Source organism: Perissodus microlepis, chromosome 8 (assembly GCF_051167445.1).
Source record: "Perissodus microlepis isolate ML-2025 ecotype Zambia chromosome 8, ASM5116744v1, whole genome shotgun sequence".
Taxonomy (NCBI): domain Eukaryota; kingdom Metazoa; phylum Chordata; class Actinopteri; order Cichliformes; family Cichlidae; genus Perissodus; species Perissodus microlepis.
In genome coordinates this window covers 24,447,677-24,471,262 of record NC_140468.1, presented here as the reverse complement: position 1 = coordinate 24,471,262, position 23,586 = coordinate 24,447,677, and the positions used below count along the sequence as shown (strand labels likewise).

Below are 23,586 nucleotides of genomic sequence, written 5' to 3'. Positions count from 1 at the left end.
AATTCCCATACCTGGGTTTATTAGCCTGCCAGAACTTGAGGCCGGTTACCCCCTTTCCCTGCCTGTCCCAATTCTCAGCAGGCATGAAGAAGCATGATCCAGGCTGGTTGCTAGCTCCCAATGATTTTACAGCCAACCAAAACACATGTGGGTGTCAGTCATAATGGTAAAAACAAAGCCTGGATCTGGACTGTGAGGCACTGATCTTGTTTATTGGTTGTTGGGTTTTTTTCCATTCTCTTTATGCACATCAGTCAATGCCTCTGATGTTCATATACATCCCACTTCGACATATTTAAATAACCAGAGATAGAATTCTCATCAATGTGTATGCATAAACATTGTATACTTTGAACAGCACCACAATGAAAAAGTGTCTTTTTTAATAATTTACAGTAATATTCTTCTATAAAACAGGCAGACCCTTGAAGTACTACAATTAACCAGGAATAACTTCTATGCAAGGGAAACACATAGATGTGGTGGTTAGCACTGTTGCCTTACAGCAAGAAGGTCCTGGGCTCAGATTCACTATCTGGGTGTGGTCTGGAGTTTGCACGTTCTCCCTTATTAGTATGAGTTCACTTAGTGGTGTTAGTTTAATGGTGATTCTAAATAGCACATAGGTGTGAATGGTTGTCAGACTCGTGACCTCTTGAGGGTGTTCTCCTCCTCTTGTCCTATGACAGCTGTGATAGGCTCCAGTGGATAAATGGAAGAAAACGGGTAGTTAGCTTACATGGATTTTGCATAACTGGTTTTCAGTCTCTGATATCAGATTTCTGACAAGTTTGAACAAACTTTCATGGAAAATTCCATCAGTTGCAAGATGTCCAACATTCCCGTGTTAATTTCCACGTGGGCATCTATGCCAGGTTAAACAAATGTGTATGGAGTGTATATATTTGTGGAAGTGCTCATATTTACTGTAGATTTTTTAGCCTAATGCTTTAAGACATTGTGTGAGCTGTTTGTCCATTTATCATAAATGCATACCTAAAAAAAAGGCTGGCGAGTGCATATTCCTTACAGTTCCTTACTATTGCAGGTCTCTGAATGCTTGAGCTAGCCAAGATGACAGTAGATAACAAGTGAAATAGCCATGTCTAAATTAGCTTACTAAAATTACTTGATGTTTACCAGCTGCTGAAAAAAGTCAAAATTCCAATTAACTGAGCTATAGCTGCTGCAAAGGCTACAGTTGACCTATTTTTGGTGACTATATTTTCCCCTATAAAATAAATTTGAGCTGTCCAACGTTTCTCAAACACTCAACTTTCTCCATTTTGAGACTACACAAGGTTAACCACTACATATGACCTCACCTATTGACTTTCTCTGCCTCACAAAGGGTAACAAGTCAACAAAATTCCAGCTCCGTCTCATCGTAATCTCACAGCAACAACAGCTGCTGGTCCTAAAACTAGATTACTCAGTCACACAGAGTCTTGTAAACAGAGCTTCAACAACAAGAATGAGCCCAGCTCCGCCGTATCAGTCAGCAGACGTCTGCCTCCAGCTGCCAATCTCCACTTCAGGGACTTAGTGATGCAATATCAGAAAGCTTGTTTCCCCGGGAGACAGTAGCAGAATTAGTCAGCTGCTAAATGCTAGCGAGTGGTATAACCATAAAAGTGTACCTCATTCGTCTTTATTGTCCAAGGATAAACCCAAACAATGGCTAATCTCTATTGACAAGAAGGCCTTGTCATGTTTTCAGGGTTGGCAAAGCTAAAGAGTGGGCCCATGCCTATCAGCCCTCACTGCCTTGTTATAAAAATAACCAATGACAGTGTCCATTTCATCCTGCCCCTCTGTCTTGCCCTGCCACTCGACACCCACTGGATATTCCAATGTGAGCAAGCTAGCTGGGCCCTCTGTTGCTGCTCAGTTTGGCCACACCGACTGTGGGTCTATTTTGGTATCATTTGAGTTCACAATCAGAAGCCTGGCCACACCAGCGCATTCGAACATGGATCTCAGGGCTTGACTCACTTTGGTGAGCTTTCTTTATTTCTTCATCCACACCAGCAATTGACAACATTTAACTATAAACGTGTTCTTGACAGGCGGATCCTTGGATTCTACATTTAGGACTTGGTTTTATGCAAACCTCGGACTCTTAAACTCAGCATGAAAGATCCATCACCAAGGTGAGGGAGCAGTGTGATTTTTATATAAAGACATGTACCTTAAAACCTTTAAACTTTTTAAAGTTTTTTGCTAAACATTAATCTCAAAAATCGAACATACATTAGTTTTCTTACTCTAAAATAACCGTGTTTATTTATTTTACTTTCACATCAGATATACTAACATTGAGAACAATTAGGACAACTAAAATTACACTCCAGTGGTTTTTGCCTTTATACAGTATAGGTGACTTGGATAACTCGTTCCTTGGGTATAAATACACAGGCAGATGCTGGGAAAGTACCGTGGTGCTAACTGATCTCTGCTTTAAGATGGTTGGCAAGTGAAGAGTCCTGGAAAGCCAAAGTCTTCTGTAAGTCTAGTCTAGGATACAGTAAAGCGACACAGTTTTGGATATTTAATCTGTTAGGTTCAGATAATAAAATAAAAGTAAATATCATAATATTAATTTATCTTATTTTTTTCCTCTGTTTTAAATGTATCCACCTTTCCTGAAAATCATTCTTGACTGTGAATGTAAACACGCAGAGAGACCTGCTTTCCATTTATTCCATTTTAATGCGCTAAACATATCTATAATTCATGAAGTGTGTACGGTTATATTTGTCTCAATCAAACCTCTTATATGGAGAGCAATGGTTGTGTGAATAGTTGAAGACTTGAGTTATATGTCTGTGGCTATGCTCCCAGGTCAGGCCGTATAAATAGGTTAATGAGCTATTCTAAAACCTCACCCACATAGCTCAAGGAAGCTACAGTAGAGCAGCTGCTGCTGATCTGTGACACTGACTGACGATTTACTCACATTTCCTGCCTTCTTTTCTATAGATTCATGTCAATATTGTCATGCATCTAAAGCTTAGCAAAAAATATATCTAGATAACAGCTGAACAAATGTTTGACATTTAAATGAACAATCTTCTTCTTTTAAAGTGAATGTTGCATGTGAAGAATATCATTATTTCAAATATGTGGACACAAATAACAGAAATCTTCATATTTTTCCTAAAAAAGGGAAGCATTTATTTTCATCCCATGCTTGGTGCTCACAGCTTAAGGCATCATGCGATGCTTAAAATAACTGCATGGTATGAAGTGTTTGTCTACTGCTTGCATAGTGACAGCATGGCTGTAGCCAGCACATGTTGTGTACATAAAGGTCATCAGTGCAGCGAGTTCAAAACCATTTAAAGTAATCATGTCAGTCAAACAACAATTTTTGGATTCTTGACTTGCACAAATGCTAACAGTTAACTGCTTAAACTGTGTGACAGTTAAACGGTTTTAGAAAAGCTTATGTGAAAACTAACACTGATTTCACTGGCTTGTTTTTTAGGAAATTTACGTAACCCACCGCTTCCCAGATGTCATCCTGAGCTGGAAGAAACTGGAACCTGCAGAGGAGAAGCAGCTGTACAGGAGGCACAGCTGGTGATGCAAAGACGCAAAGACAGTCGCTGACATCATGAGCTGCGTGGAAAAGCGACACATGAGCCATCGGGCAGGGAGCATGCTCCACCACCGCTTCCCCAATGGCTTCACGGACTTGTTCATGGACGAGACCGATCGGGAGGTTAGCACTCTCACCGATCGAGCCTTCCGAAGTCTCTGCGTTGGAGATGATGCAGTTTACAATGATGACTTTTTGTGTGGATACTCGCCTTTCAGCTGCCACAAACCTCTGGCGGAGGAGCCACTTAAGAAGAATCCTATTAAGGAATCTAAAAAACAGGGGCAAAGCAAAAGTGAGAAAAATCACACCCAGCCATGGAAACACCATCAGCAGAAAACTATATCCCACATGTCATCTTTCCTCAAAGCTTTAAGCGCCACAGAGGAAAGCTGCAAGGGGATGTTAATCAAAAATGGAAGCACGACTGATGCTAATGGAGAATCGTGGGATAAAACGGCACTTCGCAGCATTCAGAGAGAGCTGTCAGAATTCTCCTCAGATTATCACACCAGTCTCACAGATCATCATTACAAAAACCCTCTTAAGCATCAGTCTGGTGATGGCTCATCCAACAAAACTGGCAAAGACATTGGCCTTCCTACAGGAAAATCCAAAAGGATTAAAAATGGGAAGGCCACCGTCAAATTAAGAAAACTTAACATTAAAAACTTTTTTCTCCACAGTGAGTTTAGTCCTTTTCAGACATGGACTGATTTTAACCAGTTCCCCTTTGTCCAGGGGGACACAGTGAGCTCCGTTCTCCCCCTAGATAATATCCCTAAAATGTACGAGTTGCCGCTGTACAAGGAACTAACCGAGGCATGTAGAAAAGAAACTTTGCATGCGGAGAAGCCTCTGTCATCTCAGAAAGAAGAAGCTCAGCCTTGTTCTCCCACTGCTCCTAAACCCATGCCTCCCCCACAACCACCAAAGGTCCTACCAAAGCCCTCAGTGGCTGAGAAGAGGTGCTCATCCGATGGAGGGAATGGAACTGCTGCCCCCTGGAGGCGCAACAGGTCCAGAGCAACTAGTGCTGTTCTGGTCAATCAGCCTGGGATGACTCCTCCAGAAAACCATTTGAAAACAGTGGATGAAAGTCTTTTGTTGGTCAAAAAGGAAGTCATATCTGTGGAAGTCAAAGCAGTTGAGGAGGTCAGCTCTGTAGCTTCTACTCCGTTCAACATCTGCCAGCTGATGACTCCGCTCATTCCCTCCAGGCAGCTGACAGAAACATCAGAAATCCTCCAAACGGTCCTCTCGCCCTCTGCATTTGACCTTCCGCTCAGGCCGCACTCTGAGGCCAAGGGGACCCCTGAACCTCAAGTTAAGCGGGACAGCTACAAATCACTTGCCTCCAGCATCCTCTTCAACCTCAAAGACAATAGGAAAAGGGTGAAGAGCCGCTACAGTCCCCCTAAATTCAAAACTGTGGAGCTGCCCGAAGGCAGCACAGACGACAATCAGAAAAATCCACGAGCTGGTTCTGAAGGCAGTGGATCTGGTTTAAGCACACCTGCCATGACAAAAGATGGACTGACAGTCTGCAGTCCTATTTTGGAATCCCACGGATCCCCAACTGTTGATCTTACAGAGGATAGGTCTGACAGGCCTCTGTCAGACGATTATTTGTTGTCAAATCTACTTCAGAGCAAAAGGGAGGCTCTTGGGGAAGAAAACTCCACGCCCCCCTTTATATACCCAAAGAAGAACAAGAGCTCAATGGCTAAAAAGCAAAACTACCCTTCTTTGAATCTGTACAAGAAAGCCAGCCCTGTTGACGGTGATATAAAATATCTTCAAGTCCCTCAGAGCACATCTGCACATACAGATGTACCAACCGAGGTGCAGAAAGTTTCGCCGCTTATACTAAACAAAGAGCTTTCCCCTAAAGCACTGCCAGCGAACACGGGGCTTTCACCAAACACTTCAAACATCATCAAAGATTGCTTACCCCTAATTTCACCCCACACGCTTGAGAATGAGGGTCTGCCATCAGTAGGGAAAAGGCCCCCAAATGTGCCAGAGAAAACAAAGTGTCCAGTGAAAGACAGGAAAGATAAAGACTTTGGGGCACAGCAGATGTCTAAGGAAAAAGAGGCCAGTGGCCAAATAATAAGCACAGTGGATGTGATCAGAGCAGCGAGAGAAGCAATTAATGCAGCCAAAAATAAAGCTCAGTCAGATAGCATCAACAAGCACACAGCAGACAGAGAAGAACTGCGGCAGAAAGAAATTGATGAGAATGTTTCAAAGGAGGTGTTAGGCAGCAAGAAGGAGAGTTTGGTAGCAGAAAGCAATGTTTTATCCCAAAATAGGAATGAACTGAATAATGGAAAGCAGGTTAGCAACAGTAGTAATGTTAAGAAAGAGCCCCCACCTGTTCCAGTGAGAAATATTGCTAAATCTGATATTAAACTTCCTCTTGATAAACAGCAAATGCGTAATGATGAATTGGAGGAACCAAAACTAGATTTGCCACCAAAAGAAAATGATTCCATCCAGAAACAAGGCAAACTAAAATATATATTCTCAGCCAGACAGAATAACTATATAAAATATCAGAGATTTGCAGTGACCGATGATGAACAAGTCGAGGAGAATGAAGAGGGCAATCTGAACGTGAATGCAAGAGTGGAGTTGGATGATGAGGCGAGAGAAATTAAAGACAGTGAGCACATAATTAATGATTTGAATGCTTTGAAAGAGCTGGAGAGAGCCAGGCTTGGTAATCGCATTCTCGAAAACGCGAGGAGCAAACTGGAGGTGGTTAACATAGACGAGGAGACAAAGGCTAAAAATGATCTGATCTCAAGGGAGCTTCGAAATATAAAGAGAGGCATGTTGTCGATGAGAGGCAACACGTCAGCCAAGAGAGAAATGTTTGCAAAGAGAGAAAAGGAGCAGAACAAACAGGAGGACTTCGCAAAGTTAGATAGCAATGTAATCGTAAACAAAGCGCTCATAAATGACAACTATGACAAAGCCAAAATGGCACTCGAAGAGATCATCTCAGAAAGGGAGAGGAGGAAGAATAAATTAACAGAAGCAGATGCAAATCCACAGTTAGATGAGAAAGTTTGCAGTGAAAGTTATACAGCAAGGGCACAGCAAAGTAAAAACTCTACAAAAGATGCTATCACAGTGAGGACAGAGAAAGAAAATGACAGCACTTCTGCGCTTAAAGAAAAGGAACTAAAAGAAATGTTGAGTGATCTGAGAGACCACAATCACCTGAGACAGATTTTGGCACAGACTGAACCTAGACTTAGAGAATCACACAGATCAGGCGGTAGGGTAGCACTACCTGGCTTGAACAAAATTAGCAGTGAGGTGAACACACTCCAAAAATCTACAGGCAGACATTTGAATGACAAACTTACCGATCGTTCTAGTCACGATAATCCAGAGGCTAATTCAAAACAAGTTGCCAGACAGGTGTCTGAGGATAGCGGAGATTCCCTGATGAATGAAACTGTAGGCAGCAAAGTCGACGCCCCTCCTGTTCCTCCTAGGATCAAAAAAGGAGGTAATAGGAGACGTGGAAGCGTCGCTAGCGAGAAAGACTCTGTGGATGAAAATGTCTGCAACAAAGATGGGAGATATGAAAATCTTGAGGTACACCTTAACGCAATGGGGAAAGATTTAGCTGTACAAGAGGTAAATACTGATTATGCTGTGCCCAGTCAGAGTGAAATCAGCTCCAGTAACGAGAGGTGGAATTTGGAGGAAAGTCTGATATCATCACAGTTCAGTGCAACTTGCAACAACTTGCACATAAATATGAGCCCAAGGAGTGCATCAGCTGAAAACAATGCTGCTAAGGCACAAGAGGCATGCAGGATAAAGCGAAAGGCCCCATTAAAACCAGATCATTTAATCACAGCAGATGGGACGGTGACTAAGAATGTAGTAATGGATGAAGAACCTACGAAAATACATGAACCGATTGAGGATAAAAATGTGGATTCAGAAGCTCATAGCGAAATCCCCAGAGACATAATATCGCCCTTGCTGCTGGTGAATGGTGTTAGTGTAACTCAGAGCGCGCCCGATCAGACCAGCTTGTCCTCGAAATCCTCGTACTTCTCTGTGGAGAGCACACTCCACAACTTTGAAAATGTAACTGAAGAGGTGAAGGTGGTTAACGAGGCAGTGCGAAATGTTTCGCGGAACACAAGAGGCGATTCGGACAGGGCAGAAGTGGAATATTATTCTTTAAGTGATCACGAAAGCGAGCCAGATGCTATAAAGCAACCCGTAAAGTCTCCTCAACAAGAGCTGGAAGTATGGAAGGCTAGCAAAGAGAGAGAAAATGCAGATACAGATGAAAGATTAACTAACAATGAAAGTAATTCAGCAACTCTGTCACCTGTTAATACTTTCTCACCGACCTTGGGGATCCCTTCCCTGTTTAAAGTCAAAGACAACACTTTTAGTAACAAATTAAGGAAGACCATACAACCCTGGTCACCCAGAGGGAGTCTGAGTGGTTCAGAGAGGGGAGAGGATGAGCTATATCATCCAAAGGAATGTCCAGAGCTCACACTGGCTAATGAATCCAGTGCTACCACCAGTGGGAGGGCCGTAATTCTAGCAGACATTCTTACGCCTACAGAGATGACATCGATTCAGTCACCACCCCAGCTGGTTTACCCTTCAGATCTTCAAAATGAAAACCCACAGAAGTCACAAGCTGGAGGGTTCCTCACTGTGCCACAGGAGGAAGACAGATTTTCCGGGTTAAGCCCGTCATCGGAAGGAGTGGAGAGTCTAACCACCAGCACAGCTGACACATCTGAGGAGACCGTGCTAAACGCTGGGCTGACAGAACACGATACGACAATGGGGTTCAGCCAAAGTGGCGGTGATAATGAAAACCAAACAGGTCTGCTGAAGCCACCGCCCGTCCTACCTAAATCGGAAAAGGCAGTTCTAAAAGCAATCAAGCTTGCAAATAGAAGGATAAAGAAAGAAGAGGCCCAAAAGTCACCTCACAGGTCTTCTCAAAGCAGCAGCAACAGTAGCAAACACAGAGCAGAAAGACACAAGGCTGATAAGTCTGAGCACAAAAGCAGCACTGGTAACAGAAATGGCAGGAGGAGCGAGAAAGAACACAGAGGAAAAATTGAGGACGATCACAGCAGAAGCCACCATAGTAAAAACAGCAACAGCCAGTGTGAGCAACTGCTAAACAAGAATGAAAGTCCCAGCTGCAACAAATCAGAAGTCAAGCATGAGACTCTGAGACAGGATCACGTATCATTGGAAAGTAACAACCAGAGGAGAGAAGCCCTACCCAGTATTGCATCGGAAAGACAAGGCCGCAGCAGCCGCAGACACACTGGAGATAAGACAGAGCAAAGACATTGCAGTAGCGACAGGATCATCAGTAATGTGCCCGTCTACAAAGCTCACATCAGTGAGAAACAAGTGCCAGACAGGGCTTTGCATCGAACACAAAGCACTGACCGGCATTTAGGAGATAGAGCCGAGTGCAGACTCAGCGCCGACATGCCGATCAATGAGAAGCTTGATCCCAGAACCCAACGCATTGAGACATCCATCATGGATGAGCTTCAGCAGAGAGGCCGAGCCAGAAACAAGTCTAACAGAGACAACCCTCTGAGACGAAGCCACAGTATTGATGCATATGCCACTGAAGTACCTCACCCTTCACCCCTATCCCGCCAATCAAGCCACACCAGCCAGCTGTCTCGACAGTCTAGCATGGAGCATGCTATCGTTACGCAGTCCTTCCCCATGACCCAACGTAAGCTGCTCCAGGATCCAGACTCAGGACAGTATTTTTTTGTAGACATGCCTGTACAAGTCAAGACGAAAACCTTCTTTGATCCTGAAACAGGAAGCTATGTGCAGCTGCCAGTCCAGCCACCAGAAGGTGCTGTCCCTAAGGCATCCCCTATGGAGGTCTTGAGCCCTCCTTTGGTTGTTTACCATGGCTTTGTCCCAGTGCCTCTGTCGCCCATGGCTCCAAAAGCTACAATTCAGGCACCTCATTTGGAACCAGAGGACTTTGAGCAGAGGAATATAGAGAGATCAAAGCAAATGTACTGTAAAGATGCACATCCATATTTGGAACCTCTCTATGGTCAGAACGAACACATGTTAGGGGAGTTCATAGGCACTGAGGAACTCGACTGTCCTAGCTGATGGGCCAGAGGGTTTAAAAGGAATGCTGTTTTGTATCACTGAATTGTGGTGTTTGTTGCATTCCAGGAGTTTTTTTAAAAATGCTTTTGTCATGTTAAAACTCTTCCCCAACCAACTTTGCCTTCTTATACTATACCGGCATTTGACAGAAGGACTATTAAAAAGCAACAACACTGTAGTGATGGATCTTTCTCTGTTTGGTTGTTGAACGCTGGTACAAAACAGCAATCCCAGAAAGAAATAATTGCTCTTGTAAATACTTTTTGTTGTACTGCTACATTTGGCCTGTTACAGACAGAATGAGGAAAAATGCACCACAAATGTTCCCAGGAATGTAAAGTTCATTGCCAATGCATATTTCAGGGCGTTTTTTTTCCCTTCAGTGTTGACTGTTTTTGCAGTTTAGATCTGCGATTGTGGTTTTGTTTTTCTTGCCTTCAATTTTCAGGAGGCACTGAAGTTGTGTTGGATTTGTAAAGCTACTGAAGCCATTAATGGCTTTGTGAAAAGAGAATGGCTTTTAGATGAGCATAACCTGACAAAAGATGACGACTTATTGGATGAATGATGTAGAATGTGCTCATTTAAATGTGGTTGAAAGGGTTTGCGTAAGATTTTTGAGTAAAATGGACATGGACGTTCCATGTACATAATGTATTTAAGTATAAACAGAGAGGGTGGGCTTCACTGTAAAATGTTTATTTATTGTAAATGCTGACAGTTTGTTATATATTACAGTTGTATTGGGTCTCCACAACTGTGTAGATATTGTAGCATTTCTTTTACTACCTGCAAGGTTTGTTGTCTTGAGAGTTCCTTTTTCACCAGACGTATACAGTCATTTATCATTCGATATACTTGAACCAAATCTTATTGATTTTAACTATCTCCATACTACAAAATTTTGGAAACCTTTGCATGCTAAAGTCCAAATTGCACATTTTGATTATGTTTTCATTTATACTGTCTGAAAGCTTCAACTGGTATTATTGGAATTCATGTTTTGTATGGAGAGGATATGAGGGAGAATTTGTTTTGCAAGTTTGTAGAATCAAGCAGGGCTGTCTTGTGTCTGTGATGCATTCCAATAAAAGAAAACAACTACTGTTATGGGTATTTGCTTTAAATTGGATTAGTGAATGGTTAGAGTATGATATAAGCTTTATTCATCAGTAACACACAGATTCATACAAACATCTTTTGACTTCCTGTTTGGGGGACGAACTGCTCTTCGACCTGAGTCACAGCAGCACCACTGAACAGCCCTTCTTCTACCTTTTCTAATTATCCTCAGCGAAGTGTGCTGCTGTTTAACTTGAGTTTCTTTTTAGCCCAATCTCTCTCAATCTTCCTTGAGGGGCTGAGCCTTTTTCGCAGGCTGCCTTTGTAAATAACAGTGAGTACTTTCGCCTGCTTAAATGAAGGTTACATTGACTTGTTGCACCATCTTTTGGCACAAAGTGGTATTGCATGGAAGTAAAGCCCCAGCCATAGTTCAGCTTCTGTTACTTATGGAAGCTCATCTCTGCCAGTGGGGGAAAAAATAAACAAAAGGAAAAAACTTTTTGAGTTAGTAAGTAGAAATTTCACATAAATAAGTTGAAATTCTGAGAAAATAATTAAAATTTTTGTTTTAGTAAGTTGAAATTTCGAGTTGCCTCTGCCAGTTGGGAAGATCTTTGAAGGATTTGAAGTCATTTCCTTGTCACCCAGAAGCAGATGACATCGTTTACAGAATTTTCTGATTTGCAGAGCAAACTTGGAATTTTGAGTTATTTTCTCAAAATTTCAACTTATATACTCAAAATCTCGAGATACAGCTCAACATTTACAGGTTACACATGGCATTTTTTATTCCAGTGGCAGAAACAAGCTCCCTTTAACACAATACACAAATGTTTTGGACATACAGTGCAATCAAGTGTTTTTCTCCTTTGACAGTTTAAGTAGACGGTTTCTAAAACACTGGAATTTACAAAAAGCAAATTTAAAGAATTTTTATTTAAAACCACTGCAGTTGTCTTTAAAACTGTTTTATTAAATACAGCATCAAATATTACTTTATATTATTTTTAAGCACATTAGCAGCTTCCAGCTTCACCTCTGTCCTACCTACCTGCTGACCAATTTATGCAAAGACACCGAACAATGAACAAGAATGTTTCTGGGCACTCATGTGCTTCTTTTATTTCCTGTGCGCTCTAATATAATACAATAAGAACTTGAAAACACAATGCAGGGTCTTTTAATTTCCCCCAGTTCATTCAGCAAAGCCCCCCTGCTTTTAATAAAACACAAACATGTAACATTGTTTCTGACATTACAGAATCAGGTTGTAACAACTTGCATATTACTTTTTTTTTGGCCTTGAAATTAACATCCAGAGCTTTTTTTTGTACATCACACTTTTTTAATTTTTGTATTTGTGTTTTTGAAAGATATATATAAAAAAAAACATTCAACACTGACTCATTACTCAGTGCAAATCCCCTTGTAAAACATTGATATGTGGTACTTAATAAATAATAGTCCCTGGAAATCATTTTCAATCAATCAGTTTATCCAAATGAATTTTTTTTAAATAGCCAATTAAAAAAAATTAAGTTACTTTAAAAATGTTGGAGTAGTTCTTTGCTTAAATGTAAAAATAGTTTTAATTTGATGTGCTCCTGAACTAAAACAATGAATACTTGAAAACATCACCTTTAATTGTAATTTTTGAGCATTTTAGTGGCAGCTACCACAGTCCGCTGAGAGACAGTAAAAGTTAATTCCAAATAAAAAGTAATGATTTTGTAGGACAGACCACATGGGCTGGCTCAGCACCATGGACATCTCAGTGTCACAGAAACATTCAAATTACACTCCAGAAGAAGAACCTGAAGTGGGCCTTTGGGCCACAATATAAACTATATAAACAATATTTTAAAAAAATGGAGAACAACAACAGGCCATTGGACTTGCATCGTCAAAGGATTAGCGACGAGTAGCTATGAAATAGCTCTTTCAGTACCTAAGTGAATACCATCAAAAACACAGGAACTTAACCCTTACTGTTTCATGCCCATGTGTTGACCAGTGTTAACGAATCCAGGAGACTCACAGGCAGCTAATGACAACCACAGCTTAACGCCATCATGTCGTCATACTGCTTTAAAACCACATTCTCCTCATCGTCAAAATACAACAGACTCATAGACTGGAGCATGTCCGGCACGCAGCAGGGCGCTTCCACCTCATCGCTGGTAACCTTGAGTGCGTGCATGATAGAACGCACTGTGGCGTGGTTGGTCGCCCTGATGCCTACCCCCAGCGGGAATGGACAGGAGCCCGTACAGTGATAGGCATTGTATCCACGGGGAGAGATGATCCAGCCCGACCAGCCGATCTCCTCGAAGTCAACAAACAGAGAAATGCGCTGGCAGTGCTGGGAGCTGTCGAGGGGCATGACACTGGAAGATGCACGAGGCCTTCTGCTGCGGTGCTCGGGGGCAGCCGGTTCAGGTTGGGCTTGTCCTGTGATGAGGGTAGGATAGAAAATTATGACCATTTTTACATTTCGATCACCTGCCTAATATTGAGTCAGTTAGTCTGCTACCAAAACAGCCACTAGACCCCTGAAGGTGTGCTGTGGTATCGGCACCAACATGTTAGCAACAGATCCTTTTAAGTCCTGTAAGCATGGAGGTGTGGCCTCCATGGTTCGGACTAGTTTGTCCAGCACACCTCACAGACACACGATTGGATTCATATCTGGGGAATTTTGAGGTCAAGTCAACACCTCAAACTTGTTGTCGTGCTCCTCAAACCATTCCTGATCCGTTATAGCTTTGATGCAGCTGAAAGAAACCAGAGCAATCTGGGAATATTGTTTCCATGAAAGGGTGTACATGGTCTCCAGCAATTCTTAAGTAGGTGGTACATGTCAAGGTAACATCCGCATAGATGGCAGAAACTAAGGCTTCTAAGCAGAACAAAACATCACATTGCCTATGCTGGGTTGCCTTCTTCCCATAGAGCATAGGGTTCCATGGGTAAGAGACACACGCACCCTGCCATCCAAGTGATGTAAAAAAAACGTAATTAATCAGACCGGGCCACCTTCTTCCATTCACCATAGTCCAGTTCTGATGCTTGCATGCCCATTGTTGGTGCTTTTGACGGTGGACAGGGGTCAGCATGGCATGTGTATTCTGACAAAACCAGCATTAAATTTTTCAGCAATTTGAGCTACAGTGGCTCATCTGTTGGATCGACCACACCGGCTAACCTTCACTCCCCATGTGCATCAGTGAGCCTTCATCTCTCACGACCCTGTCGCTGGTTCCTTCTTTGGACCACTTTTAATAGATACTGACCACTGCAGAAAACAAAACTGCTGAGGATCAGACCCGGTCGTCTAACGATCACCATTTACTCCTCAAACTCACTCAAATCTCACTTTGGCATTTAAATGACATAATGCTAGAACTTTACTCATTGATAAAAACTAAGCCGTATTATGTATAACATAGTGTACTGCATTAAAATGGATCCACATGAACAGCACACAGTCAAGAGATGGGTTAAGTGAACAAACTGTATTGATCGGTCAACTGGTGCTAAGCAGACTAGCATGAGATGTGTAGATGCCTCACTTTTTTTCTTTCATGGTGATCATCTGCCCTGAGACTTGATTAGCCCAAGTCTAAAAGACAAAAACAAACAAAAAACCCCACCAAGCATGAAACCAAAGCCCAGATGAGTTGCAGGAGTCCAAATATTCCACTTGCAATTTGCTTAGAATTTCTTATTAAGTTAAAAATGGCAAAATCATCTTGCCTGCCTAAATCAATCACTGTTATAACAGAGGAAAGGTCACTGTGCAACATGCCCACATCTCTCTCACCACCTTACCAAAGTATGACTGGTTTGATGCTCCTGTCTGTTTGTCGTGTGAGAATATGACCAGGTAGGCGCTTGTGTCTGTCAGCTCTACATTCTGTTTAGATGAATGCAACACCGACTCCATCCAGTTACCGGAAGGAAGTGTAGTCACCACCAGGATGCCGTTGTCCTCCTGACTGTTCTGGATCCACTTGGATACCTGACATTTAAAACAAGCATGACATCATCCCCCCAATCTAACACAAACTATGATCGTCATCATTATGAGACGTTTTTATTTGGAATTGATCATCTGAGTTTTGAAATAATGACCAATGATTTAACTCAAAAGGAATTATTTTCTCACAACAAGCCTCAAACATTCATTTTAAACAAAGAAAATGAAGTTATGGATTTTTTTTACCATTTGAGTGACATTGAAGACTTCCCATCCTTGTGTGTATAGTGGAACCAATCTGGAGGTGATGAGGTTTCCTCGCCATGGCTTCACAAGGTTCTCCAGCACCTCATACAGAGCCACCTGGAGAAAAAAAAAAAGAGGAAAAAACCCCACCACCAACCAACAAACAGAAACTATCACTATTTGTTTTCAAAAACGCCAGAATCCCTGTTAAGGCCCACGATTATGAAATGCTGGCAGACAAAGAAACCACGTGAGTACACTTAGTAGTTAGTGCGCCAAAACATTGCCACAATGTTTCCTGTACAATATAAGAAAAAAGTGAAAATGATATGTCTTTAAAAGCAAACAAACAAGAAGCATTTACTTTGTAGAAATGAGGCGTGTGAAAGCTTCCGGGATAAAACTTCCTTTTCTTTCGGAACCAGCGGAACTGCGCTTTGATCATTCTCTCATCTCTGCCGAAAGATGACAAGTTGAAGAAGTGAAAACTCTCTCCAGGTTGCCCTGCAGACGACAAAACAACATAAAAATATTTAGAGAAATGATGAAACCATACACTGGAAAAGCGCAGGCTTTTAAACAGACACATAGCCGTGCGCGATTGCGTCTTTACGCACTTATACGCACTTATACGCATACTACTTATTTTTGTGCGCCCTAGATGCAAACTCATTGGAAGATATTCTCGCGGAACAGCCGTTACTGTTGCTTCTCACCTTTATCGTTGAAACTCCGCACCGTGTTTCCTTCCAGAATGTCCGTCTGGCTTTTCGGGGTCCCATCCGTGACAGAAACCACGTTAAAAAGATCCAGCATGAACTGAGGAGCCTTCTTCTGAGGAGCCACCGCTGGTCTGGGGATATCCTTAAGATAGAAGAGACGATCCAGCTTCTGCATGGCCATTTTCGTTGCGTCCAAACCGTCCTGCGGGATCGCCAGCGGGGTGACGCATCTTAGCAGGAGAGCGAGGAGGCAGAGGCGCGGAGCTCGTGCTGTCATCTCCAGACTGGACTGAGCTCTACACCTGTGGGAGGGTAGGTAATAAATGAGGGGTGCCCTTGTATTTAGCAAACAGTAAGAGGTGATTGGACCATGACTGATGACAAAACACAAAAAAACAAATACACAAAAGTATGTGTGGAAACGAGCAGAGAACCAGCTGTAAAGAAAAATAAACACACCACTAATTTGTCCGGCTTACTGCAGTTTACAAGCCGCTCCTGTTCATTTGAAAAGTTAATTCAGACATGCTGTAATGCACGTTTTACGACAGATTGAGCGCATGTGTTAAAATAGGTTCAAATGTATTGAAGAGAATAACTTTCACGTATTTAGTATTACACCACTCGCCCTTCGGTGCCACCGTTTTATTCACTGGACCAAATAAAATTATCCGATCATGATGTCTTGTCACCTTTGTCCCACGTCATGCGTTATCAGTATGAGGCCAGTCGCTGGAGAGCAAACGAACAACCGAGCCGTGACGCAAATGAAGCGCGTTTTCAAAAGCTGCCTGTTAACGCGCACGTTTTCACAAAAAACTCTGCCAGTGTTTGGACAGTGACTCAGAGTTAACAGCGTGACGTGTTTATTCCTCAATTAGGGCGAATCCCCGCTGACCTCTGATCAATCAAGTACAACAAAAGGGATCAAACTCTCGGGTTCGTCACGCTGATCGATGGCTCAATCTCCTCTCCCATTGTTAATCAAATCTACGACCATTACACGGGAATGATGATCCCGCTCATTACTCACATTTAAGACCATGAACGAAAAGGTATCACTGAGTAGCCACCCAGTCAGATGAGCCTGAAAACAGACAAAAGCAATAAAGACTGGAAACAAAGAGGATCAAATGATTGGATTTACAGAAACAAGACTTGGATTGAACTCAACTGCTTTGACTTCTTTTTAAACTGCTTTCAATAAAAAGGCAAAATTCATGTTTGGATATACAACCTTGTTTCCAAAGGGCTAGACTGGTGTGTAAAAACCTGAATGCAATAAACATGATTGAAAAGCTGTAGATTGCATAACTAATTAGTTTCATTACTAGCTTGGAGATAGCAGCACTGACAAAAATCTGAGGTCAAAGATGAAGACAATGGTGAAGATGCTCAGATTTTTGATTGGGAGTGACCAGAATAGACAGGACTGGAAATATATATACATCAGAGGGTTAGAGCGGCAAGGTTGAGATGGTTTGGACATGTGTAGAGGAGGGTTAGTCGACATATTGGACAAGGGATGCTGAATATTGAGCTGCCAGGCAGGAGGAAAAGAGGAAGATCTGAGAGAATATTTGTGGATGTAGTGAAGGAGGATATGGAGAGGGCTGATGTGACAGAAAAGAATGCTAGGGTGAGATGGAGGCAGATGATCTTCTGTGGCGAGCCCTGAAGGGAGCAGGATAGTATTAAAAGAGCCTCCCAGAGAAGCTCAATCTTTCAGAATGTAAGGTAGGGTGGTGTAATAGGAGCAATGGCTGTAATCTTAAAATTTCAAAGAAAGGTCAAGGTCAAGTTTATTTATATAGCACATTTCATTGCTGCACAAAGTGCTTAAAAATATAAAAATGGCATTAAGAAGCAACAATGTAATACAGTAATAACAATATAAAACAATAATAGGACAATAAAAGAATTAAAGCAATAACTAAAACTATTTCCAATAAGACCAAAATGCTTGGGCCATAGTGTGTTAAAAGCCAGGGCATAAAAATGTGTCTTTAGTAATGATTTAAATTGCTCAAGTGTTTGTACAGATCTAATATTTAGGGTGAGACTATTCCAAAGTCTGGGACCTGCCACAGAGAAGGATCTATCACCACGAGATTTGAGATAAGTCCGTGGGATGGACAGCATTAATTTTGAGCTAGACGCCATGGTTTTTCCTGGAGCATAAGCAGAGAGGAGCTCAGATAGGTAAGGAGGGGCTTGGGCGTTAAGTGACTTAAAAACAAAAAGTAAAAATTTAAATTGGATCCCATAGGAGACAGGAAGCCAGTGTAAAGAAGCTAAAACTGGGGTTATATGCTCTCTCCGTTTGGTACCAGTTAGCAGGCGAGCAGCTGCATTTTGAACCATCTGAAGACGATGGATGGTGGCCTGATCTAGACCATAATACAATGAATTGCAGTAGTTCAATCTGCAAGTAAGGAAAAGGTGAATAACACATTCAAAGACGTTAGCCGGGAGGTATGTCTTTACCTTGGCTAGCTGTCTTAACTGAAAGAAGCAGGACTGAACTACTGCACTCACCTGCTTATTCAATTTAAAAGAACCATCAAAGTAGACACCGAGGTTTTTTTATGACAACCACTGTTTGTCATCGTCAAGGCAGCGTAATAAGAGCTGGGGATGGTCTGACCCTGCTTTTAAAGGTAGATAAACCTGCAAATCATCAGCAAAACATTGAAATGAAATGCTGTACCGCGAGAAGATGGAGCCCAATGGCAACAAATAGAGTGCGAACAGGGCAGGACCCAAAATAGAGCCTTGAGGTACACCCAATGTTCCCTCTAATTTTTCACGTGTCTGAGCAAACTCAAACTCACTGAGCGATCCCTTAGACCACTGTGAGCGACATCAGACGTGTGCACTGTGGTCACGCCAGCATCGAATCCATCCAAGTTACGTGTTTTATTAAAATAATCAAATCACAGCATTTATGTTAGACTACTTTTAACTGCTTTAGCCCACTTACAATGAAAAAAAAAAAAAATCTTGTTCATGACCTGTGTAGCATGTTAACACTATTGGAAGTAAAAATAACTTGAACTCCAATTTTGAAAACACAACTTTCTTTCTTTCTTTCTTTTTTTTTTTTTTTTTAAATAAAGCTCTGACTTGTATTATGAGTCTGTGGTCTGGGAGAGAGTCCTGTAACTCTCTGTGTGCAAAATACAGTATATAATAACCAATGTTGGGCAGTTAATTATATAGTTACTTCTTCAAAAAAGTAACTGAGTTTTGCAAACAACAAAGTTTTTTGCAGCTGTTTACCTAAAAATGCTGCAAAGGCGTTTTTTTAAACAAACATTTCAAAATATTTACAGAACAATCAGCTGTTCTGCATCAAATTTGATGCCACACAAATTATTTGTGCCACTCCAAAAAATAATTTCTGTCCACTATGAGATAAAGGAGAACAACAGCCTGATACCTGCAGGCCTGACAACAGGAGATGTATCACTCCTGTAACACCTGTAACATTCAGCAGTCACCTCATTGCTGTGACACACACAAGGAAACTATTGACTACACTACAAACTAACTACACAAGATTAGCGCTAAACGTCGCAAATCTCTCACATCTCAAAACACCGCCGTCACTCCTAAATCGGTCGGTGCATAAGGACGCTGTCATAGCCTGTCAACGACGTTGATTAGCTTCGCATATACGAATGTGAATCGCGTGATTGGCTGGACTATGGGATAAGGTGGCATCGTTCTAATCCCATACGGGAGCAGCCAGTAGTTTACTGACTAACACTGCAAGACAGAATTGTTAAAGTATTTACTTTAATTTTTTTTGTGTGCGCAACGCAGATTTTTTCTGCGCAGAGACCGTGCCAGCAGTGCGCAATTGCGCACGCGCGCAGCTTAGAGGGAACATTGAGTACACCGTATTTAAGAGGGGCTATTTTGGAGTTATGGGGGCCCATATCGACATGAAAAGTCCTTTCTGACAAGTAGGACCAAAACCACTGTAGGGCAGATCCTTTTAGGCCAACATGAAATTCTAGCCGTGATAACAGGATGGTCGACCGTGTCAAAAGCAGTCCAACAATAAAAGGGCAGCAGGGCTGCCAGAGTTAAAAGAATATCGTTAAAAATCCTTAAAAGTGCCGTCTCAGTGCTATGAAGTGATTTAAAACCAGATTGAATTTTTTCAGAGATCATATTAAAATCAAGGTGGGCCTGCAACTGTAAGTAGACCACTTTCTCCAAAACTTTAGACAGAAAAGGAAGCTTTGAGATAGGAACCAAGAAAGCGATTAAGGACATTAAAAAGTACCTGAGGCCTGTGACAGTTTACTGACTCTAAGTTTGAGACAAACTGTGTCTTTGTAGTTTTTACAGCTTCTTGGTGAGCAGAAAGACGAGTCCTTAAAATCTGTAGGGAAACGTGCAATCTGTCCTTTTTCCATCTCCTTTCGGCGCGTCTGCAGTCGCGTATGTTCGTTCAACCATGGCTCTGATAAATGCTTAGCGCGCAGTCCTGAGCGGAGTCCAAGATATCAGTGCAGGAGGAATGAAGAATGTCCGAAAGGTCCTCAACACTTTTACAGTTGGAGTTCATTATTCCAGAATCCATAAAGGCAGCAGAAAAAGCGGGCGCTGTTAGAGCATTAAGCGCTCGCTTTTTGCGCGCTGGGGCATACGGCTTATCTACCGAGCAGCGCATTAAAGTCAGTTTTTCTCCACAGTCACAGATGCAATTTAAAACAATACAGACATACAAATAAGACTCAGCAAAACTATCATCTTCTCTGGGATCAAACTCAACCGGCCGGTGGTCTGACCAATCAAAAATCACCCTCAAAAAATGAGGCTCATATTTGCTGTGTCTCCAACACAGGAGAAGATGGAGTGATCAGCGTGATCACAAAAAAAAAAAATCTATATTCTGAGAATTTAAAAAAATAAATAAACAAGATGATGAGGAGAAAAAAGACAAAATACATAAAAAAAAGTCAGAATTCTGAGAGTAGAGAAAGAACTTTGACTTTTTCCCCTTCAAGTCTTTGGAAAATAAAAAAGTCAGGGTAATTTTTTTCTTTCCCCTAGTGGGCAAAATCCTCTCTTATAATAGTACAATGTTGGCTTAACATCACTAAAAAAACAAAAAAAAAACCCAACAACAACAACAACAACTACATGATCTAAACATGGAAAATGAACTGGTACTGGTTTTCTATTCTAATTGCACACTGAAGGCACTTTCTACTACAAGCCTCATTATGCCTTTACTTTATGTCTCTCTTCTGACTTACTCTGAATAATCATTGGTTTGGCTTTTCGATCAGTTGTCTTGTCTGTATGTCGTTGATATACAGACTTTGAGGGACCATCGATCGACCCATTCAAGCTTCTGATTGGTAAACTAACTGCTGTAACTCCTGTGATATAGCTTCTGTTTTCTTTGTAATATTTTCAGTTAAACATATCATGTAAATTATTTGCAAACGATTGAATTCTGTTTTAATCTGCATTTTACACAGAATCCCAAAATAATTTGGAAACAACAGTTAATTGAACTATTCAAATGCTATTAATAAACCTAAGGAGGAAGAAGAAGAAAAAAAGATAAATTGCTTTAAAATTTACACTAAAATAGGAACTATGGAAACCACTTTTCTGTCTTGTCAGGGTATGGAGCAGTGTACTGAGTGCTGAATACCCAAGAAAAAGTCCCCTCTCTAAAAATTCTGTTGTTCTAGACATGTGCGCTGTACATGTAAAAGCTTGTGAGACTAGGATACCCTTGGACGTTTACACTGACTTAAAGCAAGGCCGATGTTCTCATAAGCAGTTTAGGAAAGATGGTAAATGGACTGATTCTTATACAGCGCTTTTCTACTCTCCCGGAGTACTCAAAGTCTATACAACATGCCTCATTCACCCAGTCACACCCACTCATACAAGCACTTCTAAACTGAAGTGCAACCTTAACTACATTCACACACATTCATACTCCGATGAACGCATCGGAGGGCAACAAGGTTAGTATCTTGCCCAAGGATATTTGGCATGCAGACTGGGGAAGCCAAGGATCGAACCACCAACCTTCCAATCAGTAGCTGATCTGCTCTACCACCTGAGCTACAGCCACCCTTTCTTTCACATAAAGAAATGTTTTCTGAAATAATCAACTTACAAAGCCATCTTTTCAGTGAAGTACATGCAAACCTGTAAATGCAAACCTTGTTGATCATGAAAAACGTTCAGCACTGATATAAATGATCTGTTTTGCGTTTCCACCCAGTGTTTGTTCCTGATAGATGCTAAAGACCTTATTTTGACATCTGGACTTCACGTTCCTGTCTTAGGTTTGCAGACTAGAGGTAATTCTAATATCTGACATTTGAATTTGAAACTCCAGCTAGTTTTGTGTAAAGTCAGGTGAAAACAGGTAACCAGGCTCAGTCTGAAACAGGCCTCCAGGAAAGCCACTGGGCTGGGCTTTGTGACCAAACATTATGTAACCTGCACACCATTTGCTCTGGTACAAACAAAAGCCTCTGTAGTTTAACAGAAGTTGTGTTTCCATCCGTTTCTTGGCCTGCAGCAGTGACTTTTTTTGAAGTTTCTGCTGCCTGGCACCTTCATGACGAGGACAAGCCTAAATAAAATCATTAGTCCTGCTCAAGGAATTTCTTGGAATGTATAACAGCCTTAAAAATCTTTGTTATGGTAGCACTAAAGCAGTGAGACATACTGTTTTGTGAGCCTTTGCTATGTTTCCAGGTGAATTCAGTTACCTTTGGACAAAATCAGCTGCGCCCCCTTCTCCAGTCTTGCAGTGCTAAACTAAGCTAACCAGCTGTTGGCTGATTGGTAACTGTCAAAAATGATTGGAAGGTTTCCAAGCCTTCTCCTTCTTCTTTTGGGTCTGCTTGCACTTAGCAAAGAAGTTTAAAGATTCATTATCGCCACCCACTGGACGGGAGTGTGGATCAGACACTTGGCAAAGGGAGAAAACAAAATCAAAACCTCTCCTGTTCTTCTTACCAACTTTGGCAAAGTAGTGACACATCAGAATAACATATACTTATGTGCAGTTGTTTGAACTAATTATTTTGGAGTCTTCTGAATTTTTTATTGTTTTGTTTGTTTGTTGTTTCCTCCACATCCTGGATCTCAATTGTTTTTAAAAATTATGGGACTGCTTAAAAGCAGGGTCCATACCGCAAACCCCAACAGTTTAAATTAATTCTGCCAATTCTGTCAAACATCCATACACTTAGCATTCTGTGGCTTAGAGAAAATCAAAAATAAATGTGAACTTCTTCACCCAATTCTTATTTTTAAAGTCATTAAAGAAACATGTTATACAATCGTTCAAACCTGGAAAAAGAACAATTCAAAGAAATCATTAAAAGCCACAATGACAGTCTGACTCCAAATCCTTGACATTGCAAGACAACTGTTTTTGTATTTTCCTTGTCCACATGTAAACACAGATATGGAGTTTGTTAAAATGTATACACTGTAAGGAATTTTTCCAAAAACGTTGTTTTCAGCGACCTAAAATGTCGTATACGTGTGCACGAAGAGCAGAAACAGTTAAAGCTTAAAAAGCACCCGTGTATGTGGACAGGGCCTTGAAGTCCACTTTATATTAACCACCTATGTTAGCAATGTGCTGGTGAGAAGAGATCTAAAAGATAAGCAGTCTTTTTTTGGCTTTTCAGAGTTTTTTGACATCTATGTGATGTAACTGTATCACATCTGATGTATCTCTTTGAATATTTTTTATATAATCTTCATATAATATTATCACATAGTATCTT

General features: G+C 41.4%; 2 protein-coding genes across 3 annotated transcripts; one reads left to right on the top strand and one right to left on the bottom strand.

Annotated features, from left to right (window-relative positions):
* Positions 1-1,653: 1,653 nt before the first annotated feature.
* LOC146382054 (uncharacterized) lies at positions 1,654-10,883 on the top strand. 2 transcript variants are annotated; one of them, XM_084938327.1, is made up of 3 exons: positions 1,917-1,999; positions 2,070-2,153; positions 3,491-10,883. In XM_084938327.1, exon 3 carries the CDS (start codon positions 3,620-3,622, stop codon positions 9,776-9,778), a length of 6,159 nt encoding a protein of 2,052 aa, XP_084794453.1. In that variant the 5' UTR covers positions 1,917-1,999; positions 2,070-2,153; positions 3,491-3,619; the 3' UTR covers positions 9,779-10,883. The 2 variants fall into 2 exon arrangements, with proteins under 2 accessions (XP_084794452.1, XP_084794453.1); XM_084938326.1 differs by having other exon boundaries at positions 1,654-2,153.
* Positions 10,884-11,617: 734 nt separating this feature from the next.
* Positions 11,618-22,624, bottom strand: LOC146382053 (bone morphogenetic protein 2-B-like). Its single transcript, XM_084938325.1, has 6 exons — positions 22,555-22,624; positions 15,785-16,092; positions 15,433-15,572; positions 15,069-15,185; positions 14,675-14,864; positions 11,618-13,294 (listed from the first exon to the last, which is right to left on the bottom strand). Exons 2-6 carry the CDS (start codon positions 16,065-16,067, stop codon positions 12,888-12,890), a joined length of 1,137 nt encoding a protein of 378 aa, XP_084794451.1. The 5' UTR covers positions 16,068-16,092; positions 22,555-22,624; the 3' UTR covers positions 11,618-12,887.
* Between the last annotated feature and the right edge of the window lie 962 nt (positions 22,625-23,586).

Bases quoted from the DNA above. Each gene is read 5' to 3' on its own strand.
- LOC146382054 (XM_084938326.1), top strand. From the start codon at position 3,620: ATGAGCTGCGTGGAAAAGCGACACATGAGCCATCGGGCAGGGAGCATG.
- LOC146382053 (XM_084938325.1), bottom strand. From the start codon at position 16,067: ATGACAGCACGAGCTCCGCGCCTCTGCCTCCTCGCTCTCCTGCTAAGA. The intron at 15,186-15,432 runs GTAAATGCTTCT...TTTTTTCTCCAG, and splicing joins ACACGCCTCATTTCTACAAA to GTGGCTCTGTATGAGGTGCT. The intron at 13,295-14,674 runs GTAAGGTGGTGA...CCCTCATCACAG, and splicing joins ATCAAACCAGTCATACTTTG to GACAAGCCCAACCTGAACCG.